Source organism: Chinchilla lanigera, unplaced genomic scaffold, assembly GCF_000276665.1.
Source record: "Chinchilla lanigera isolate Chin_1 unplaced genomic scaffold, ChiLan1.0 scaffold00004, whole genome shotgun sequence".
Lineage (NCBI taxonomy): Eukaryota > Metazoa > Chordata > Mammalia > Rodentia > Chinchillidae > Chinchilla > Chinchilla lanigera.
Window position 1 is genome coordinate 1070868 of NW_004955405.1, and position 22733 is coordinate 1093600.

General features: G+C 34.3%; 1 protein-coding gene across 1 annotated transcript in view; it reads left to right on the forward strand.

Annotated features, from left to right (window-relative positions):
• Positions 1-21995, forward strand: part of Mmrn1 (multimerin 1) — a 49202-nt gene extending 27207 nt beyond the window's left edge. Inside the window, exons 5-8 of the mRNA XM_005374253.2 lie at positions 1162-1335; positions 5960-7936; positions 19079-19231; positions 20391-21995. Of these exons, the coding sequence (XP_005374310.1) occupies positions 1162-1335; positions 5960-7936; positions 19079-19231; positions 20391-20812 (2726 nt within the window). The 3' untranslated portion in view covers positions 20813-21995. The remainder of the gene's footprint in view (positions 1-1161; positions 1336-5959; positions 7937-19078; positions 19232-20390) is intronic.
• Positions 21996-22733: the final 738 nt, after the last annotated feature.

Genomic DNA, 22733 nt, shown 5'->3' on the forward strand with positions numbered 1-22733 from the left:
CAGTTATTATCAACACTACATATTTTGACTTTCAAACAAGAGATCTCTAGGCTGTCAAATGTGTGATGGAAACACATTAGCACATCTTTCAGTCCTTCCTGTGGGTGCCCCATGTAAGGCGCAACTGAATGTGCTATGGGTTCCCTTGTAAAGTTGTTGCAAGGCTTTAAGCAAATATAGAAAGAGAATATGATGCTGAATTATAAAGCAAGGAGATGTTTCCAAAGTAGACCCAAATGTTACCCTCAGAGAAGAGTGCTCTTGGAAGCAATAAGTTGATTGCATTAAAAGTGCAGAGAAGTCTCTCTTCTGTTGGTTAAGAGTCCACAAGGAGGCAGCTATGAGTTACTGACTGAGGAAAATGATGACTAAGAATGGAGAACCTCATGTCCATCAAAAGTTGGCATGTCACCTGTGTTCTCTTTCTTCTGGTCATAAATGCTTAACTTCACCCTTAGCAATATTAGTTTGTTCACTGCTACCATCTCTTCACTGTGCTTAGTGTAGATCTAGTCTTGACTTAAGGAGATCTCTCTAAGAATACAGGTGAATATGCCTTAAAAATTGTTCACTAATATACTAAAGGGATTAGAATTCAGTATCTTTAGAAAATATTGCCAAATACTTAAATTATTAAATTCCATATGTAAAGGGACAGAGAGTATCATTGCTATATTAAGTGATTCTTTCTAAACCCTGAGTCCACAACTAACCTGAATCTGTAATTAACAAAACTCTCCTAGTGTAGCTACAGTCTCTTTCATGTATATATACATGTATTTAATGTCATGGCATGGATTTAGAAGCAGAAGATGAGTCATTAGCTTTGCAACCTCAAACAAATTTTTTTGTTGTTGTTTTTCAACCCTTAGTTTTTTCCAACAACTGAGAGTGTGACAATAACTCTTTGAGATGTAAGAAAACAAAAGATTGACATTCTGGGCAAAGTTAAACATTTTAGAAATTGAAGATACACTGCTTTTTACAAATGCCTTCCCTTAAGTAGCCTTAGCTTTTGGTTTGCCATTTGGTAAATGAATGTAGCCTATGTTCAAATATATTAGTGCAAATATGGTTTATTTGAATAATCTTTAAACCCATCATGATATTTAAGTGTTCTAAACATAGACTTTTAATGATTCCCACTTTCTCTCTCTTCAGCAGTGACACAGAAACTCACTGACCAGATGAACCAGCACGCAATGAAGCTGACCGCTTTGCAGAAGAAGATAGACAACACTTCTTTGGCTGTAGATGGTTTAAGGACCACATATTCCTCCTTAGAAGAGAAAATCAGTGACGATAAAAGCAGAGAATTTCAGTCTTTTCTAAAAGGTAAAGTAACATAAAATAAATTATTCATTCAGTTAAGACAACAGGCAAATGATTCACTTATCTTTTTTTCATGTCACTTTGGGATTTTTGCTTTAAATTGGGCTGTATGGAAATCCAAGACATTTTTTGAATGAGTGTTTTAAATCACTCAACCTCTGAAATTATATAAAATAGTACAGTAAAATGTTTTCACTATAAACTCATTGTATACATAGCTATAGCCTAATTTCTATTTATTTATAGCTATTTCTATTACCCAATCCATTATGGGTAATATCCTGCTCAAAGACAAAGATTTTGGTGAAGGGATGGATACCAAGCCAATTAGATACATAGTTGTGCCAGTATTGTTGATGGAAACATTGATGAAAAATTTGAAGTGATTACTTCAGAAATCATCTCAGTTATGTTATATAATTAATAAAATACATCCTAAAATATCATATTTCATAGAAATACTGATTTCTGTATAAATGAGACTAAGCTTTGCTAAAATTTTGTGCTCTTAAAACAAGCTTAAACACAGGCTGTATTCCGTTCTAAAGGGTCCATAGGATAATCCATTTCCTATTCATTTGACATGTTTGCAGAATTTATTGTTTTCAGTTATAGGACTGGTGTTTTGGTATCAAGATTTTGTACAGTGAATGATTGCTATGAAAGGGTTACACAAAGATTATAATGGGACCATTTCAGATTTGCAACAAATCTCGTGTAAGAGGAGAGGGGAAAGCTTTTAGGAAGAGAAGTCCTCCCCATTAATGAGTTAAAGATCAAAAGGAGTCAACCAGGCAAAGAGATTTCAGATAGGTCCTGAATATGCCAGGCAATTAATTTTGTTCCTAGAAGCATGCCAATTCATTTGCTTATTGTATGTTTCCAAGCCTCAGGAGAGCAGGTCCCTTTATTCATAAAACTAAGGCTCACCATACATCCCAGCTTCTATGACTCACAAGTTATTTTTTCTCTACTGTAGTTCACAGTTGAATAAGATAACTAGGTAGAGATTTTTAAAAAGATAAATAGGTAGAAATTTGACATTGTCTCCAGCAGTACAGACACTTTCACAGCTCAACCATGATTTGTCTTATAATCATGAATAACTGGTGCTATTTAGTTACTGAAAGAAACCCTGTTCTACAAATGTGGTATGGCCAAAAATACCAATATCACCCAGAAAAGTGAAATTGTTTTTGCTTTAAATTGATAACATAAGAGGAAAGTCATTAATAATATACAGTTGGCTGTAACCACAAGAATGAAATTTGTTTAGCAAAATTTGATTATCACAGTCTGAAAGAATTAGACATGTATACTCTTTTTGTGACCTACTGACCTGTAAAAATTCTGGCACTGACAGGGAAAAACACACACTCACAGCAACAGTGATGTAATTCCCTTCTCAGCAGGAGGGATTAATTATGTCCTAAGGACAATCATTAATTATGAGAACCAGAGGGCTTGTAGTTAATGAATACTTTTACAGGAAACAAAAACCAAGCCCACCTCCAAGGCGTTTCCAATTGCCCAGCAAAACCACAACTTCTCCCCTTGCTTATTTCACATTCATGGTGAAGAATACAGCTTAATCTGCACGCCATAGAGCTATTGAAAATTAAATACCTCAACACCTTATGAAATATCCAGATATTATGAAAATTGGCAAACACAGAAATGTTGAGCAATCTGATACCACTTGTCTTAGTTACTTTTGGGTTGCTGTGAAAAAATACTCAACACCCACAAGTCAAAAGAAAAAAGATTTATTTTAGTTCACCCACCATTTGCAGAGGTTTCAGTCCACAGTGCGCTGGCTCCAAGAAATGTAGCATGACAGAGGGGCATGGCAGAGGAGAAACAGTCCATGGCAGGGCAGGCAGGCACCAGCAAGGTTTCCTTTCACTTTAAATTCTATCCATGTAAAAGCTGATTGGTCCCACGCACAGCCATGATGGGCCTTCTGTCTTTAGTAAATCCTTTCAGTCATACCCAGAACTATGCTAATTCCAATAAGTGGACTAACCCAGTGATCACATGCCCATAAATCATATTCACACATACTAACTAGATTCAGCCACCTCTGAAAAGCCCTACCTATGAGCTCATAAGGTTTTGAAGGAATATCTACAAGCCATAAAAACCAACATATCTATATCATAAAATACAGTGTTATCTTTTTAAGATGTAGAAGTACTGACATCACATAAAACAGAATCAAAGAGTTTATAATGGTATGTGCAGACAGGTATTAACATAAGGAACTTTGACATATTTCATGAAAAACAACTTGTGCAAATATTTCTGTAGTAAAATTATAGAAGTATAATCTGAAAAGCTCTTTATCTCCAAACACAATTTTAAGCTAATAATTTGTTTGATGCCTTTTCAGACACTGCTATACTTTTTTCTTCTTCTATGTACTTTTCAACAGACATTTTGAAGCATTATATCTAAAGTACCTCACATTTTTAATTTTTATTTTTTTTCTAACTACTTTGATCAGGATTCTTTAGTGAATTTTACCTGTGCCATGTTTTTACCTATCATTTATGTTCTGACTCAGGTCATATAATTTTTGTTAAGTTTAACACCTATTGTCACTGCCCACATCTAATTAATTCCATTCAGTTTAAATTTTGATCTTGAAAAATATCTCAAGTCAAAATTATGAGCTTATATACTCAAAAAGGATCTAGTCTTCAACCTTAAATATAGTTTATTATCAAGTTTCACAATCAGTGAAACTAACATCCTATGTTCTTGAGATCAGAAATCTAATATTCCAAATTTCATTTCTTATATATAATTTAGAATGTCTTTAATAAACATTTGTTAAATAAATAGGTAACTGGTTAAGTGCTAACCATAATTTAGAAAATAAAAATATGGTTAAAACTTTTCTCGTTTGTTCTTACCTATGAAGCCTAAGAATGTTTCTGTATAGTTCATAATTTTGTGGTTATTTAAACTTTTCAAATTACTTCTTCCTTTCCTTAGTACTTTGGTGCTATGTGTTGCTGACTACTCTTCCATGTTTTACATGATTTTATTACTCATTTCTATTATATACAAATTGATCTAAGTTTATTTCAGTTTCCAATAGTAAACTGAAATAGAAATAGTAGTAAAATAGAAATAGTAAACAATTTTTTCTTTAATTTAGCAACTTTGAATTTTAGAGCAATATGGATTTCTCCAGAGAGGTGTTTGTCCCTGGAAACAGCCATTCACATTTATACTTTGTCTTTGTGCCAGATTAATATCAAGATGTTAAGAAATACACCATTCTTATTTTTTATTACTATTATTCTTTCACAATATTTTTGTAAGTCTTTCATGGATGTTAAATACTTTTGAAAATATGCTTCTGAAACAGAAATACATAGGAAATATATTTATTTTATCATATGTTCATATATAATATATATCATATATTAATTTTTGTTATACATATAGATATTTTGATGGTACTGGGGATTGAACCCAGGACCTAGCCATTGAGCTACATCTCCAGACTTTTTTACTTTTTTATTTTGAGACAAAGTCTCACTAAGTTGTCAGAGCTGGGCCATGAATAGATTTTATAATAACTCATTTAGTAATATAATATTATACAGACCTTCCTTTAGAAAAACTTTTATGTTATGTTGCCTATATCTTATCTTATGGTTCCTGGCACTTTTTAATTTGGATAGACATACTGACCATTTATATGGGCTTCACAGCTAGATAATATAAGTGCAATTTACGTGTCTGTTTTCTTTTTTCTCTTTTTTCTGATGAAATGGTGCTTTTTTCCTTTATATTTCTGAGTATTCATTTTTCTCTTTCAATAATTTAGATCAGTCTAGTACCCTCCTCCTTTCCTTTCTTTTTCCGTCTTTTTTAAATATTACATTTCAAGCCGACCACCATCTTAGTTTGTGACTAGGCCCTTCTTTGTCATCTTGGAGGCATTAGTATGTGCTCTTTAGTGGCAAATTTCCTTTTCTGTTTCTTTGTAGTAAGGTACCATAGAATACCATACTACCATAATCAAGCATATCTTGAATTCCTATTTTGTTTTTAAGTTGACTTATTTTGAGCCCTAAATCTCTTTATTATTTTATCATTGTTACAAAGCATTGTTAAGTCTTGGGCCCATTACTTCACATTTTTCTTCAACTCAGTTAGGTTCTTCTGTGCAAGGCAGTTATTAGTTTTTATGAGATCAATAAATAAGGTGTGAACCTAATAACTAGAAACCTAATAGCACAGTCCTGAGCTAGCAATAGTTATCATTTATGAAGCACAAACCCCAAAGCTCTTTATTTTCATTCAAGACTAGATCTAGAATTATTGCATTCAAGGGTCTATTACCAAAGTCAGTTTCTTCATATCTTCTGAGGGTTATGGTTCTAGTATGTTCAGTACTACAATTGACTTCTCCTGTCCAATTAGTCAGTTAAGATGATCATCTTCTATAAATAATAATAATTTTTAAATATCATAAGTAAATAAATTACAGAATTATTTTTTTAGTTCATTATTAGTATTTAACTCAAACTTTATCTTGTTAGAGATATGCAAAATCTTGGGCACTTAAAATCATATTCTTCTTATTATTCATTATCTCTTTGGCTAGGTCTGAAATCCAAAAGCATTAATGATCTGGTAAAGAACATAGTAAGGGAGCAACTTAAAGTCTTTCAAAACGACGTGCAAGAGACTGTGGCACAGCTCTTCAAGACTGTGTCCAGTCTCTCAGAGGACCTGGAAAACACCCGGCAAGTCATACAACAAGTGAATCAATCTGTGGCTTCAATAGCTGTCCAGCAGAAGTCTGTTTTAATCCAAGAAAATAAGCCCACTTTGACTGATATAGTAGATCTAAAGAATCGCATTCTTAACGTCAGACAAGAAATGACTGCTGCTTGTGAGAAACCCATTAAAGAACTGGAACTGAAACAAGCTCATTTAGAAGGTGCTCTAGAACAAGAACACATGAAGAGCACTCTGTATTATGAGTCCCTCAATAAGACTCTTACTAAAATGAAAGGAGTAGATGAGCAGCTTTTATCTCTCGAACAAGAGTCAGGTAGGAAGAAAGCTACCGCTGCTGAAACAGTGAGCAGTAACATCACTGGGTACATGTCTGTTCTGAATGAGAAGATACACAAGCAGGGTTTGATGCTGCTGCAAATATTTGATGATTTCCACACCCAAGAAAGCAAGGTTGACAATCTCACCACCAGTTTGGAGAGGGAGAAAGAATCCATCAGGGGTGAATGTGAGGACATGCTAGCTAAGTGCAGGAATGATTTTAAATTTCAGCTTAAGGACACAGAGGAGAATTTACTGGTGTTAAACCAAACACTGGCTGAAGTTCTTTTTCCAATGGACAACAAGATGGACAAAATGGGTGAGCAACTAAATGATCTGACGTATGACATGGAGATTCTGCAACCCTTGCTGGAGCGGGGAGCGTCCCTTCAACAGACATTGACATACGACCAACCAAAGGAAGCAGCACTTCTAAAGAAAAAGGTGGAAGACCTGATTAGTGCTGTCAACAGTCTAAACTTTCTTATCAAAGAACTTACAAGAAGACACAACTTACTTAGGAATGAAGTACAGAGGCAGGGCGATGCCTTTGAACACCGCATCAGTGAGTATGGACTGGAAATGGAAGACGGCCTGAATAAAACAATGACTATTATGAATAATGCCATTGATTTCATTCAAGATAACTATGTGCTGAAAGAGACCTTACATACCACTCAGTATAATTCTGAAGTCCATCATAAATGCAACCAAAATATGGAAACCATATTGACATTTATTCCTCAATTCCAAAGTTTGAATGATTCCATTCAGATCTTGGTGAATGACAATCAGAGATACAATTTTGTCTTAAAAGTTGCCAAGGCCCTTGCAGATATTTCTAAAGATGGGAAACTACATCAGTCCCACTTTCAAAAGATATACCAAATATTCAATGAAACCACTTCCCAACTAATAAAATACCAAGAAAACATAAGTCATTTGGAAGAAAATTTAATCTTGGTCACTAAAAGTTTTAAAAATGTTAAAACTCGGCTGCAAGTCATTGAATCTAAAGTGACCCAGACACTCATACCTTATTATATTTCTCTTAAAACAAGCATGACCACAAATGAGAGAGATCAAGCTCTTCAACTGCAGGTATTAAATTCCAGATTTAAGGCCCTGGAAGCAAAATCCATCCACCTTTCGATTAATTTTTCTTTGATTAACAAAACTCTTCATGAATTTCTAAAGATGTGTCATAGTGATAATACAAGTTCATCAGAACTAAATGTTACCACACCTAAGTGGATAAAAGGTTCCTTGCCAGATCATCAGCAGAAATGTCTAACAGAATTTGTGGAATCAATAATTGAAGTAAAGACTCAAGCTGCCCTATCTAATTTCACTCGGTACATAGAGCACTTGAGGTCTGATAGTCTGACAAATGTTGTCGAATCTCAGAAGCAAGTAAAAAAGCTGAAGAAACTTAATATACTTAAGAAACCAACAGTAAATCTTACCACTGTCCTGATAAACCGAATCCAAAGAAACACAGACAACACTGTATTTCCTGGTAAGTAGGTACTAAAATAATTTTTTAATCTCCCTTTTTATTTAAATGATATTTAGCATATTTGTATAGTTCAGCAAGTCTATCTGTATAAAAAGAGCTTTCTTGTATTTGGATAGTCAGGTAAGGTGTAGATCACTGATATATTATTTGATGCTGATTCTGTGTAATTTTGGTGTCAATATAGAACAGTACTTCTGGTGTATACACTTGTCTACACTTTTTCTTTGCTTTTTCTGGGTAGAGAACTATAAAATAATTACAGTTGCTCCTCTACAGACTATGTCTACATATGTTTCTTAGAAAGCTGTGAGACAATGAGCTCCTTGATAAATAAGACCAGAAATTCATTTCAGCATCACTGAGCACAATATTGGATATGTAGTAAAAACTCAGGAAGTATCTGTTGAACAATGGCTTAACAATGAACTGCTCAGAAATAAGTTGGGGTAGATCACAGAAAGCTGCAAATGCCGTTAAGGCACTTAGCTAACATTTTTTTTAAAGAGTTGGATATCTTCAAAAATTTGGAGCAGGGGCTGGAGATTTAGCTCAGTGGCAAAAGCGCCTGCCTGGCAAGCGCAAGGTCGTGAGTTCGGTTCCCGGTACCGGAGAAAAACCAAAAAAAAAAAAAAAATTTCTAACATTTGATCTAAACTTAAAACACAGTGGAACAGGACACCAAGTCCCAATTACATTTCACTGCTTGCACTTTGGTTCATTCCCAAGCAAAAACTACTTCTTACACTGACATCCAAGATTTGAAACTAAATTTCATTCTTAATTCATCCATAATTAAATACAATCAATATGTGTTTTCCCCTTCTGGTCATCAACTACATTGTTAATTTGAAATTGCACACAATAGTATCATTTCATGTTGTGATGGTCATCGAATCATCTTATGGTTCATCAACACGTGTCAGAATTCTTTTATAATCTTAAGCAAATATTAAAATTTGAATTCGTATACAGATTATATTTGAAAGGTGCAAGCATAAAGATCACACTTGAAACTCTGAGTAGGGTGAGAAAAGCAAAGGAAAAATGTATATAAAGAGGATCAAACATGGGGTCAAAGTCAGGAGACCAACATTTAAAGGTTGGGAGAGAAGTCAGGAGAGGTTGGAGAAGAAACACAGAGATGTGGGAGTTCACCTTGTGTGAGTATGAACCACAGTTGTGTTTCCCAGCCCTGCTTGCTAAAGTTAATTAGAAGTTATGAAAAGCACTCAATTTCCCAAATAATCACCTGCATAATAATGAGACATCACCATTACCTTTCAAACATAACTGAAGCTCAGTGAATTTATTGTCAACAAAAAATGATTATTTGTACACAGTCAAGTGTGCATTATTTGGTCATTTATTGTAAACTAAAACATATGTTGGAAAAATGTCAAAGTGAAAATTTAGCTCAAAAAATTTGTACAAAGCACCTTCCTAAATTAAAGGTACCATGAAAGTGCATGTAATTTTTTACATTGTGATATATTAATACCAAACGTTGTACTGAAACTCATTTAGGTGATTTTTGTCTTGGGATTGCAATACTTTAGAATCGTTAATTTTTAAAAATTGTGACAATGAATTATTTTCAATTCAATTAAATGAATATTTTATGAAGAGGCAGGTGGGATCAGATACTGTTCTAGATGCTTTGGAGGAATCAAAATATTTTAAAAAATAAATTCCTGACATTCTGAAATTTACATTCTAGCAAGGATATATATACAGAGAGAGAAACTAAGAGCTAAGAGATGATAATATGACAAAAGGTGACAAATGCTATGCATAAAAGAAAAGCAGAGGAAAATCAGAGTACTATAGGATGTGTTTGATTACCCAAGGAGTAGATTACTTTCAATAACATGGTAGGGTTGGCTTCATTTGTTGGGAAAACAGTGGAATCTGCAAGGAACTGAGCATAGAAAAATGGAACACATGGCTCTGGCCCAGAAGGCTTTGTGATTTTGTTCTAGGAAACAGGTGACCATGGAAGGGGCACCTATAGCTCCACGTGGTGTTATGCTCATTATTAATACCATATCATTATTTTGGCAAACGCTTTCACATGGTATGAATTAAAACTATTTAATGTGAAGAAAAATTGTACAGAATATTCTATGCACTAAATGCCTGCTGTAAGAATTCATTATTATTAGAGCTTGCAGCTTGTCAAGACCTGGGTGTTTGGCTGAGTCTCATGGAGCAAGTGGGTTGGGGATAGGTGTGCACTCATTCATTCATTCATACATTCATTGACTCATTCAGCCAATGATGCTTTGTGTTAATGGTGATGTGTTCAAATTTGGTCTGCTGCAGTAAAGATTAATTCCAGATTTCTGGGTAGAAACATGACATCATGAATGTGCATTTTTTTTTTTTTTTTTTTTGGTTTTCTCCAGTACCGGGAACCGAACTCACGACCTTGCGCATGCCAGGCAGGCGCTTTTGCCGCTGAGCTAAATCCCCAGCCCATGAATGTGCATTATTAAAAGTTATTCTGAGTTCTTTGGATGAGCTACTTAGAAAATTACAACATCTAGGCACAGACAGATGAGGACCTCAACTAGATGACTGAGACAGGAATACAGTAAAACCTAAGAATGTTTGATATATAAATATATATATAATATATGTTAAATATATTCAAATGTTTAGTAAAATTTAAACATATATTTAGTAAAGATATATACATATGTATATTTATATATTTATACTATGAATATATATCTGTATTTATATATAGTAAAAAAACATTAATTGAAACTGCAGACTCTTAAAAGAATACCACCAAAGTTCAAACAAGCCTTTGGTAACTGAAAAGTTGATTATTCCATTAATAGAAATAATATTAAGCAGGTCGCACAGATGTACACAGGAGGAGAATTTTGGTCTGTGAAACATTAGTTTAGAAATTTCTGTTTTCTGCAGAAACAGCCAAGTCACTTAGAAATGTGGGTCTGAAGCTCAAGGAAATATGTAGATAGAAGTCAGAAATTATTTGCATCGTGGTCATACTTGAGGACACAGAAGTAAATCAGGCATCTAGAGAAAGAGAAGACTGGAGATAGAAATGTGGAGATTGCCTGTGTTTACTGAGAATGGGAGAGGAACAGAGAGAGGAAAAGAGAGGGAAGGGAGGGAGGGGCAGGGAAAGAGTTCAGTGAAGGATGAGTAAGAGTGGCCTGAACCACAGGAATGCTCCTGTGTCATAGAACTCAGTCATAACAAAAAGCACCAAGGGAGCAAAAAGACTAGGCTGTGGAAGGAGGCCCTGCGCAAACAAAACAGCAAGAGTGAGAGCTGGGAGCAAGTGTCCACGAAGTCATGTGTAAGGTGGACTGGAACATAATATTCCTCTCATGGAGCCCTGACAAACGTTGTGAGAAAGAGAAACTGACTTGAGTGCCCACTTACAAGAATGTAGTTACATTTTAACTGTTGTAGGAGGGCAGTCTATGTTTTTCAAAATTGTTAAACATTTTTATTGGCTCCTTGAATAATAAGTACTTATGAGAAGTATGAAACACCCATAAAATACAAAGAAGAAAGTAGGTTGTCATATAATAAGCTTTCAAATTATATTAGCTTTATATTTTATTATAGACATTATACAATAATAATAATAATTCAATTTTGTCATTTGCATTTACTATGTGGTCAATTTTCTTATCCAGAAAAGTTTTTCCTCATGTATTCTAACACTATTTACAAAGCATAGATGCTTTATGTATGCTGATATTCTTGGGTTTCAAAGTTTTCTATGTAGGTGGTACTATTATTATTTTTATTTTACAGAGAAGGATACCACATGTAGAAAATGAAAGTCATTTGTCCAATGTTGCAGTATCGGCCAGTGTTACAGCTGAGATTCAAATGCAAGGAATCTGTCTTGTCTCATGTTCCCAATGCTAAACTCTTTCATTACATAGACATGTTTGTGTCCAAATGTCCCCCAACACATCATGAACTTTTAAATGGGGCTTTTTGGGGGGTTGAATCTAGAGTTTGTGATGGATGCATGATTCAGTGCTAGGACTGAGGGTGCTAGGGTTAAGAGTGGGTGATTGCTGGATCAGTCCACTGATTGGATTGGCACCACCGTAATCCCAGCAGTCTGGATTAGATAAAAACGGCAGAAAGAGGCTTGTCATGCACTTTTATCTTGTTGCTTTTGCTGCCTTCTGCCCACCATGAACTGTTTCTCCTCTGCAATGCCCCTCTGCCAAGCACTCTGCCTTGAAGCCAGCTGATTATGGACTGAAACCTCTACAAACTGTGAGCCAAATAAACCTTTCCTCCTTTAACTTTGGGGGTTGGGTATTGTATCTCAGTAACAAGAAAAGTAACTAAGACATTTATTTCTATTTTTAACTTTTTGTAAAACTTTTCTCTATTTCAAGTAATGCTGTACAAATGGAGACATTTTTGTTTACAACTCTAATTTTACTTCCTTTGAACAGTAGCTATGAACTAAAAGTTTTGAAGCAGAGCCTATCTATACTTAAAAGGAATTTTATAAACATTACTGAGTTTCTCCTTAGAAAATATCATAATTTAGAAAAAGTCTTGAGCATCAGGCTTTATGTGTACATGCACATACCTGACTTTTCTAACCTTGCCGGAAAAATTCACAACAGAGCAATACAGGATGTGCTTTTCAGGATTGAATGCTGAAACAAAGAAGGCCCTTCTTGCTGAAATACATCCCCAACCCCAAGGGCCTTGCTAAATTGCCCAGGTGGGACTTGAATTTGAACCTCCCAAGCACTGGGATCATACATGTGAATCATGGCACCTCGCTACAAAACTTTAACAAGCAGTGATACCGACATAGTGGAGAATTGGGGAAGTGTATTTTACAGCTATATGTACAGGGACTGTTTGGAGTAGATAAGATGTCTTTAAGGCTGTTAAAATCACTAGATAATAATAGAACAGCAACTAGAAAAGTTAATTGGGATGAAATGGCCATCAAGGAACAGAAACATGATTTTTGAGACTTTATATCTGGTAAGAGAATTCATTCTACCTGAAGACCCTGGGCTATTCCCCAGTAATTTTGTAAATATTAGATAGTAAATTAAAAGAGCAGAAACAATGTTTATTCCTTTGTTTGTGGCATAATTCACATCTAGATAATTTTATGGACATTGATAGTGTGGACAGACACACAGTCATGTAGCCGCCGCCACCACCAACACAGAGAACAGCACCTTCATGCCTCTCAATTTCCGCAAGCACCTTTTGGTCAGATCCTACACCATTTCCGGGCACTGGCAACCAGTGATCTGTTTTTTCTTACGCAGTTTATCTTTTTCAGAGTACCTAATAAATGAAATTGTGTAATGTATGTATGTTTCTGAGCCAGACTTGATTTTGTATATTTTATACCCACCCATGGTGTTGCATGGTTTAACTTTTTACTTCAATTACTCAAATTTCCAGTTGAAGGATATTTTGGTTGTTTCCATTGTTGGTAACTGTTGTCTTAAACATTCATATACAGGAATGATTGTGAACATAAATTTTGAATTAATATGGAGAAGTAGCATAGCTTTGTTACAGGATAAATCTATTTTTAACTTTATAAGGAATAACTAACCACATGGCATTTCCATCAAATAGGTATGAGAATTTTCCTTGTTATATATTTCGTCAAGATTTGACAATGTCAGTATCATTTATTTTATCTTTTTCATAGATATGCAGTTGCATCTCACTGTAGTTTTATCTTTCAACTTCTTAGTAGCTAATGATTTTGAACAATATTTTGATGTACTCTCCAGGTAATGTTTTTAATTCTTCTTTTGATTGGAGGTTATGACTCTGAAGAAAAGGAGAGAACAGCTAATAATATCAAATAAAAATAATTTTCTGTCTCATGGCTCAAGATAACAGAATAATAGTTTCACTGCAAAGCTTAGAGCAAATCTTCAGGGACAGAGCTAATATATTTGATAAAGATTGTTGATATGATTAAATGTGCTTTAAAGCGATAGTTGAAAGGTTGAGAAAAAAGATTGGAGGAAACAACCTCAAGTATAGCTGATGTGATTCAAAAAGGAGAAAATAAAAACTGGTAATTTAAATGTAAAGCAGTAGAGGTGGTTGGAAATACTATTTTCAACAATTTATATGTCCATCACTGGACAAAGTATGAGTAATTATAACATAAATTTGAATATTTTGAACACAAATATAAACACTGACATTTCCAGTCCTTAGGAAGAGACATATGAAATATTTTTTGAGAAATGGAGGGGTAAATCTTATTTGACAGAAACAGTGAGATAGCAGAGTAGCACTGAAAGATAAGAATGTATCCACAAATATAAGAATGAAAATATTTTAGAGTGCATTGGAATCAAGAAGAACCACAAAGAAAAGCACCAGTGTTGTGAGGATATTTTATCCAAGAGCAAAGTTAGGCAGTGGGATGTATAGTGCTTTTCTTGTGTCCTACAAAACTGACCCAGAGGCAACATGACAGGTCCCATCACTAAGCTGTCAAAATCTACTGTGCCCTAAGCAAGGATCAGGGGTGTCTGTCCTTTGCCATGTTATTCTTTAAATGAAGAAATAAAAAATAACTTGATACTAAAATACAAATAAGTAATAAACAAAAAAGTATGTGAAGCAAAATACTATATAATTTAATAGTGTATTTATAATTATTACATAAGTTATACATATTATATGTGAAGTAAATAAAATTAAGGTTGAAGTAGGAGGCCAATGCAATTGTTCTTCCATTTTTTTCATGAAATTTAAGTTTGGAAACAGCACTGAGACAGGTTGAGTGGATAGTATGTAAATCAACACAGTCGCTTTTCTCATGGAGCTCATATATTAGGCAAATAATTATAATAGAGAATGACAAATGCTAGCAAAAGCAAAGTGCTTTGAAAATGTAAGGAGCTCCCCAATCAGTTCAAATTTAACACGAACGTTTATGAGATTTGAATGTAGGATTAAAGAAAAGTACAACCAGAGCACATATTGGAATCCAGAAAGGGAAAACCAGAACAAATTGAGATTTATGAACTATTCCAAGATAGTGGAAAGGGAATTTTGCCATATTCAGAGCAGGGAAGTTAATCTTGAAAGATTAGTTATGCTACTTACACAAAATATTAGAGCATTGGGTTGGTGGAATGGTTCAGCTAATTGCACTGCTCTCCATCAAAGAGAACAAATGGACTGGAAAGGGTTTAAGATATTACTGAAACCTGATGTAAGAGGGAAGTTGTAGGAAGTTTGCTTGAAATGGTATGTTATCTTTAGCAAAACATGCTGATGATGTCATAGCACCAAAATTAATGTGATCTTTGAGGCACTAAGAAAAAGGGATAAAGTTGGATGTATGTATAGCCATGTCAGTCTTCCATTAAGGAGCATAGCACATTTTTGTCATAAAGTCTCATAAACATGGGCCTGTGAAACCCACAAATATCTTTAGAATGTTTCTATTGATGAATTATTAATTTTAACTTTATGAGGTTTAGTATATATTAATAACATATTGCATTTTCAATATTTACTGTTTATAAAAAAGCATCAAAATTTTCAATGTCAACTGGTTTTTGGTGTACAAAGTCTAAAAGAGAACAACAGAGATAAATTGCTATCTGAACTACAATGAAATTAGCAAAACCACTCTGCAGTTGTCACCCCTAAGAAAGTCCTCACACAACTACAAATACACACATATCGCTTACACTGACAGCACACGTACCTTCTGCTTTCCTGGCTTTTTTGTAGGACATACTTGACATCTTGATAGTCTTACTGTTTTGTCCAGAGGTTCTTATTATATTGTGTAATGTGCAGTTAACAGGAACATCAAATATCAATAAAATAAAGCATTAAACTTTAAATATGTATTCACATCAACATTTTCACATCAGCAATGTACTTGCTTCCAAACCTAAAAGATAACATCAGAAATAGAAACCTATGTGAGCTACAATGTAAACACAAACAAAAGTCTACCACATCAATAATCTTTGCTTCAACTGTCACACTAAAGACAGTCTTCACACATGACAAGTACATATTCCAGGCACACGTCTCACTTACTCTGATAGCACTTGTGCTTAGCTTTCTTTTCCTATGTGGTAGGCCATTCTTGTCACCTCTCTTCTCTTCCTGCCCTTAAAAACTTTAGCCCCTTGTGTGTGTCACATCCTGAGCTAATCTGTGGTAACACAAAGTTTAAAAACTAGAAGATCGTGGACCTGGACCTCACAAGGCTCACAGTGCAGTTGAAAGAAAAGTCACTTGAATGATAACAAATTCAAAGCATCAGGCATTAATGAGTGAATTAAAGTAATTAACTCTGGCAGAAAGCATGAAGGAAGCTGTAAAAAATGACACTTTTTGTTTGATTTATTATTTGACTGTTGTTAATTCAAGACCAAACATCTTATTGAGCTGTAATAAGAGCAGATATTGATAAAGGTATCCAACCATTTTTTAAGTACTTTAACGATAAAGTAGGAAAATATGAGTCAGAAGATGTAGAACAAGATACTTGTAACTGATTGTATTACAAATTCCACATAACTGTAGTTGGCAAATCAGGGCCAACCAGGCTCACAGTTTACAGCTTGCATCAAAGCAGGTGGAGATAAGTGGATGAGTATCCAGGACAGATTGATCAGTGGGCACCATGGAAGATGTCTGAGAGGGCAAACTGCACTGTCTCAGAAGTGTGGGCCAGTCTGGCAGCAGGGGACAGTTCAGGCCCCTCATTAGACTCAAGTGGTCTCCTCTTCAGATGAATGACCCTATGCAAAGATTGGAATAAGAGCCAAAGAACAATCTTTGCAATGTTAAAGGACGAAAGCAAAGCAAGACCCCATTCCAGAAGGAAACAGGACATGAGGGAAAAAAAAGAGTGCTCCTTCTGAACATTAAATAAAGGTAAAAGTCTTCATCTTGAAGAATTAGAACGGGACCATTGGCAATGTCAAGTAGTCTGCTGTTTCTACAGTTTCTTCAATTCTCCCTAGAACAGACTTGAGTCCTAATTTCATAGATAAGCTCAGTCTGCAGGTGAGAGTGGCTCTTCCTCATCTGGAAAATTTAGAATTACAGCACTGACCAGCTACATAACTGAGTCGGTGTTTCCCCCACTCCACTGCACAACTGATTCATTACTAGTGAAGCATATTAACCATGCACCCTCCTGGGGCTCAGTCATGGTGCTAGATTCAGAGAATGTGAAAACCATTCCTCATGGTGACTCATTGATGTTTTTAGAATTAACAAATAATGAGCCAAAATCTACAGTGATAACTAACAGTAAATGAAAGGGTTTGATAACATACTCGTGGTAAGGAAATGAAGTTCAAGAGATGTGGGCAAGTTTGAAACATTTGTTAAATTATATTACATATAATATATTCATACACACACAAAAATATACTACCTGTAATGTTTTTATACTTTTTTGATGAAGGAATTTGTAGAATATTATATAGAATGCATTATATTATTTTCTAATTACATAAATTATATATTAATGTATTTTTGCAAAAAAATTCAATAATACACTTTTGATCATATTTTACCTGAATTTCATACCTGATACAGTTATGAAACAGAATATAGTCAAAATATTTATGGATCTCATTTTGAAAAAAAAACCAAATAAATCAAATAACCTCAAATTTAAAACTCATCAACAACCGTAGAACCTGAAATAAATGAATTATAAATTTAATACATTATTACCACAAGGTAAGGTCATAGTGGTTATTCTCATACCATAATGGTTTCCTGGCAAGGAGACTGGACTCTTCCAGTATCTTCCCAACTTTTACATAATTATCTCTTAGGTTTATAATCATATTTATAATTTGAAGCTTTATAAATAAATGAATTTCTTCTATATGTGATGTGTAAATTGTAATCTGCTGACACTGTAATGCAAATGTGTTGGGGATCCACCTCATTCTTTAACTGATATCTAATATTTCTTCCTGAATCTCTGAACATTTAGGGGTCTTTAAACTTTCACTTAATGCAAATGATTCCACAAACAGCAGTTTTGGAGAATAATCTTTAGGTACTTGAACACATAACCAATAATCTTTTGGGCTCCCCAAGTGTGGAGTACACATATTTTGTCAGTAGAAATTTCTGGCTCAATGTAAATAAATTTTTTAGTGCTAAAAAATATTATCAAACTGTACAAGTAACATCTCTCCTCAGATTATCATCCGTAAATATTTTCTTTTTAAATGTTGGTATCTGACATAAAAATGTTAACTGAGGTTGAGTTTACAATTATTTATTTAGGGACATGGTGGAGTACATTTTAAAACTGTTGGTGAGCTTTCTTACTTATGTTCAGTGATTTGCCTTATGCCATTTGACCATTTTTCTTTTCCTTCATTTTTCTTTTCAGGAAATAATGTTCTTTTTCATTTAGATTCATCAGAGCTTTTCATAGGGTATAGATATTAGTCATTAGATTATGTTTGATAAAAATAACTTTCTCTTCATTTGTTGCTTATCATTGAACAAGAGCTCAATTTAGCAGATTTAGCAGATTTCAATGAACGTGTGTTTCAATTCTTAGCTGATCAAAAATGGAAGTTTTTTTCTCTTATGATGTCTGCGTTTTCTTGTGTTTGCTTTGAACGAATTTTCTAAAGTTTTAAGGTTATACAAAAATATTCTCCATTATTTCACTGTAAAGCAATTGCATGGATTTTTAAAAGTATTTTTGTACACATAGATATATTTTATAAATATCCATTATGCATTGCAAGGACATTTGTCCTCTCCAATGATTTGAAATATTACTTTTGTCATGTACTAGTTCCAAATACACATGGTTCTGTGTGTGGATAATTATATTCTGTTCTACTGTTGACCAAAATCTTGACATTTTCATGAAAATAAATGCAGTAAATCACAGAATTAGCCTTAGTTCACAGAAGGGGAAGGGAGATTAGAATTAAAGCATTTGCATGAATTCCTACAGCTACCCGGATAGGCAACCTCAGCCTTTGACCCCTTTTTGGTATTTCAGATTCAGTATTTCACCTAATCTGCCGCAAAGTATGATTTGAGGTGAATAGAAAAATATGTCACCTTATCCTCCTTTATCATGGTGCTTTTCAGTAACAGAGGAGGAGTCAGGCTGCAGCAGCTTCCCGTGCCAGAATGGAGGTACATGTATAAATGGGAGAACCAGCTTTACCTGTGCTTGCCGGCATCCCTTCTCAGGCAAAAACTGCACCATCAAGCTGGTGGAGGAAACTGCTTTGGCTCCAGGTAAAAGTCTGCTCTCTGGGTTTGCTCAATGTCATATACAGAAACACGTTTAGAAAATATCAAGCATTACTATTTAAGCTGTTTTAAATTGGATCCACATGAAGACTAACTTGTTTTACTTTTTTCTTTTTTGGTACTTGGAACTGAACTCAGAACTTTGTGCTTGCCAGGCAAGCACTTGTGCCCATGAGCTATATCCCTGGTCCTTCACTTCTTAAACTTATTGAGTAATATACCAAATTTACAAGTGGAAATACCTTTTGTATGGAAAATTTATGTATGCAAGTACCGGTTGACCTTTTAAATATTGGTATTCTGCAGGCCATTTATTGAAAACCCTACCTTTCTCATTTTTTTTCTTGTGCATATTTAAAAATTCAGATGTATATGTCTGACTTGTATAAACTTTCTCTTCAAACCATTTGTTTGAGAAATGCACCTTTAATTCGTGTCAGATATATTCATTTAAATGAAGCATGAGTGTGGGTTTAGTGGCGTATTTCCAGGGAGGTTAACCTGATAGTGCCTTTTTGACGGCATGAGGATTACTAGGGCATGATCAGAAGTATCAAACAAAGATGCTTTTGTTTTGTTCATTTAGTATCATAAATGCTGGTTGCTTCACATTTACTTTAAGGATACAGCACCTCTGGTTTTTATACAAGGAAACGTAGCATTTAGTATCTAGTATCTTTAGTGGCTGCAAAAGCATATTTCAAATAGGGCTTTCCTTGAATATGCTGCATGCTGATGAGTAAGTTTTTGGTCTATTTTCAATTTTTAGCCTTTGTAAAGAGGCATCAATTTGGCATCAATTACACAAAATAGTGCTTTTTCATACTTTTCTACAGTGGATATGACTTCATAGTACTCACAGAGTGCTTTGGATTCCTTTGTCTCTGGGCAGATCAAAGCCACATGCAAATTAATCTTTGTAATATTTCTATGAGAGAAATATCAAATGTTATTTTCATTCTATCCTGATCTAAATGGAGAAACTGAGCTCTGAGAACTGCTGTAGAATGATTTCGCTGGGATAAGAGGCAGACATCCACACACACATGCTGTTGATAAATTCAATGGAGGACAGTAAAAAAAAAAAAAAAGCAAAGTAAAATCATGAAAACTAACTCTTGACATTGTTCTTTTCTATTGACAGATTTTTCCAAGGGATCTTACAGATATGCACCCATGGTGGCATTTTTTGCATCTAATAGATATGGAATGACTACACCTGGCCCTATCCTTTTTACTAATCTGGAGGTTAATTATGGAGCATCATATAACCCTAAGACTGGAAAATTTCAAATTCCTTATCTGGGAGTATATGTTTTCAAATACACCATTGAGTCCTTTAGTACTCATATCCAGGGGTTTTTAGTGGTGGACGGAAGAGACAAGCTTGCATTTGAGTCTGAAAATATTAACAGTGATGTACACTGTGACAGAGTTTTGACTGGGGATGCCCTATTAGAATTAAATTATGGGCAGGAGGTGTGGTTGCGACTTGTGAAAGGAACAATTCCAGCCAGGTTTCCCCCTGTTACAACATTTAGTGGTTACTTGTTATATCGCACATAAGTTACTATGAACATCACCTTTACTGCAAACAGCTAGTGTTTTTATTTATCTTTGCAATACAGCTGCTACATTAAGTGAAAACTAACATTTTTCTAATTTGATGTTTATGTCATATGTATGTTTATGTCATAAAATTGTTTGTACATCCTTTAGAAAGTCCATATATGATGGAGTTCTTGCTCCTAAAGAAATTTAGAGGCACAGGAAACAAAGTGCTTTGGTTAGGTTAAGTATTTTTACTTTTGTTCCTTTATTTTTAGTCGTTTCAATGTGAAGTTCTATTATAAAATGTCAATCATACAATATTGTTAGTCACCGTGGCCTTTCCAGTAAAGCACTCAATTTTTGTTGTATTTCATATATATAAATACATAACAACTATTTCAATAACAGATTAATAAATAGCTAGATTAATAAACTCAAATAAATTACTCAAAGACCATTAAATTCTTTTTAAAACTATTTTATGCTATTGAGTCTATCAATTTCGTATATTAAAATTTTCACTTGTAATAAAAATTAAGAACAGTGAGCTGGGAATGTGAAATATGCTTAGCTATTGTTCTCTTCCTGTAATTATAAAATAATCATTGGTACATATTTGAATATTTACATCTATTTCATAAGTAGATTATGCTTGGTTTACCTCCATTATATCTACAGGAAGGAAAACATAAAATCTTTTTATAGTACCCTTGAATGCCACCACATGAAGATTTGCCCCTATTCTTACCAAGGGTGAGTAATAATCTACAGGACACTATGAAATATGGGATGCTTACTACATCCTGTTTTTCTCCTAAACAATTTACATGTAATGTCTTATCAATTCCTCACACATAACTCATGTCACGTGGGTATTATCATTATTTTTACAGTTGGAAAGTAAGACACAAAGAGTAACAAATGCATAAAGCCCCCAGCTCATAAGGACAGAGGCAGCATTTGAAATCAGACCATTTCTGCAAAAGAACACCTCCAGCCTTTCCTGTTTCCTCTGACAGATGGACAAAAATTTACTCCATAAACCCTTATTAATGAGCACTTACTTCATATCCAATTTTTATTTTGAAAATATTGTAATGAGCATCTTTAAAAATACTGTACAATCCTTTCATATTTGACAAAGCATTTGTGGATAATAAAATTGCATAATTATAATAAAAATAATAATGAAAAATTTTGGTATGGTAAGTCAACCCTATGAATTATGTATTAACATGTGAGTTACATATTATTATATATTATTGGCCTTTTCCTGCTTATGAAAAATATAGAAGCTATATACAAGTTAAGTAGTTTTTCCAATATTATTGCAAAGAAGGAGAATTTCTAGAACAAAGAATGAACATTTTCTCTTTTGATAAGTACTATCAAATTGTCATTACGAATATTCCCGCCAATCTGTAGTTCCAGCAATATGTAAAACAGTGCTCTTTATGTTCCATACATACTCATCAGAATGCACATTTTGAAATATTTCCAGTATTTTGTTGAAACAGGATCTCATGAAGTCACTAAGCCTAAACTGGAACTTGCAATCATCTCCATGTTACAGGAATTTGAAAAGTCCTAAATCTTGAATGTATGTGTTTAAAGACTTATCTATGAATGCTTATGGTAGCCCCAAACTGAATTACCCAGGTGTTCAATTATCAGTCAGACAAGTAGGTAAGCAAATTTTTGTATAGCCATATAATAGAATGCCACCAAATTATGGGAATAAACACACTACACCCCTTATGAATTTCATAATACAAGGCACAAGAAATTCAAACTGCAGCTCACAAACCCTTGACCAAGGCTGCGAGTGAATGCTGTCTGTGAGGGTGCCCCACATTGAGATAAAGTAGCTGGGTTTTCACACCCCTACCGCATTCAGGAGTGAAAGAGTCAGTCTTCCAAAGAACAGTGTGAACCT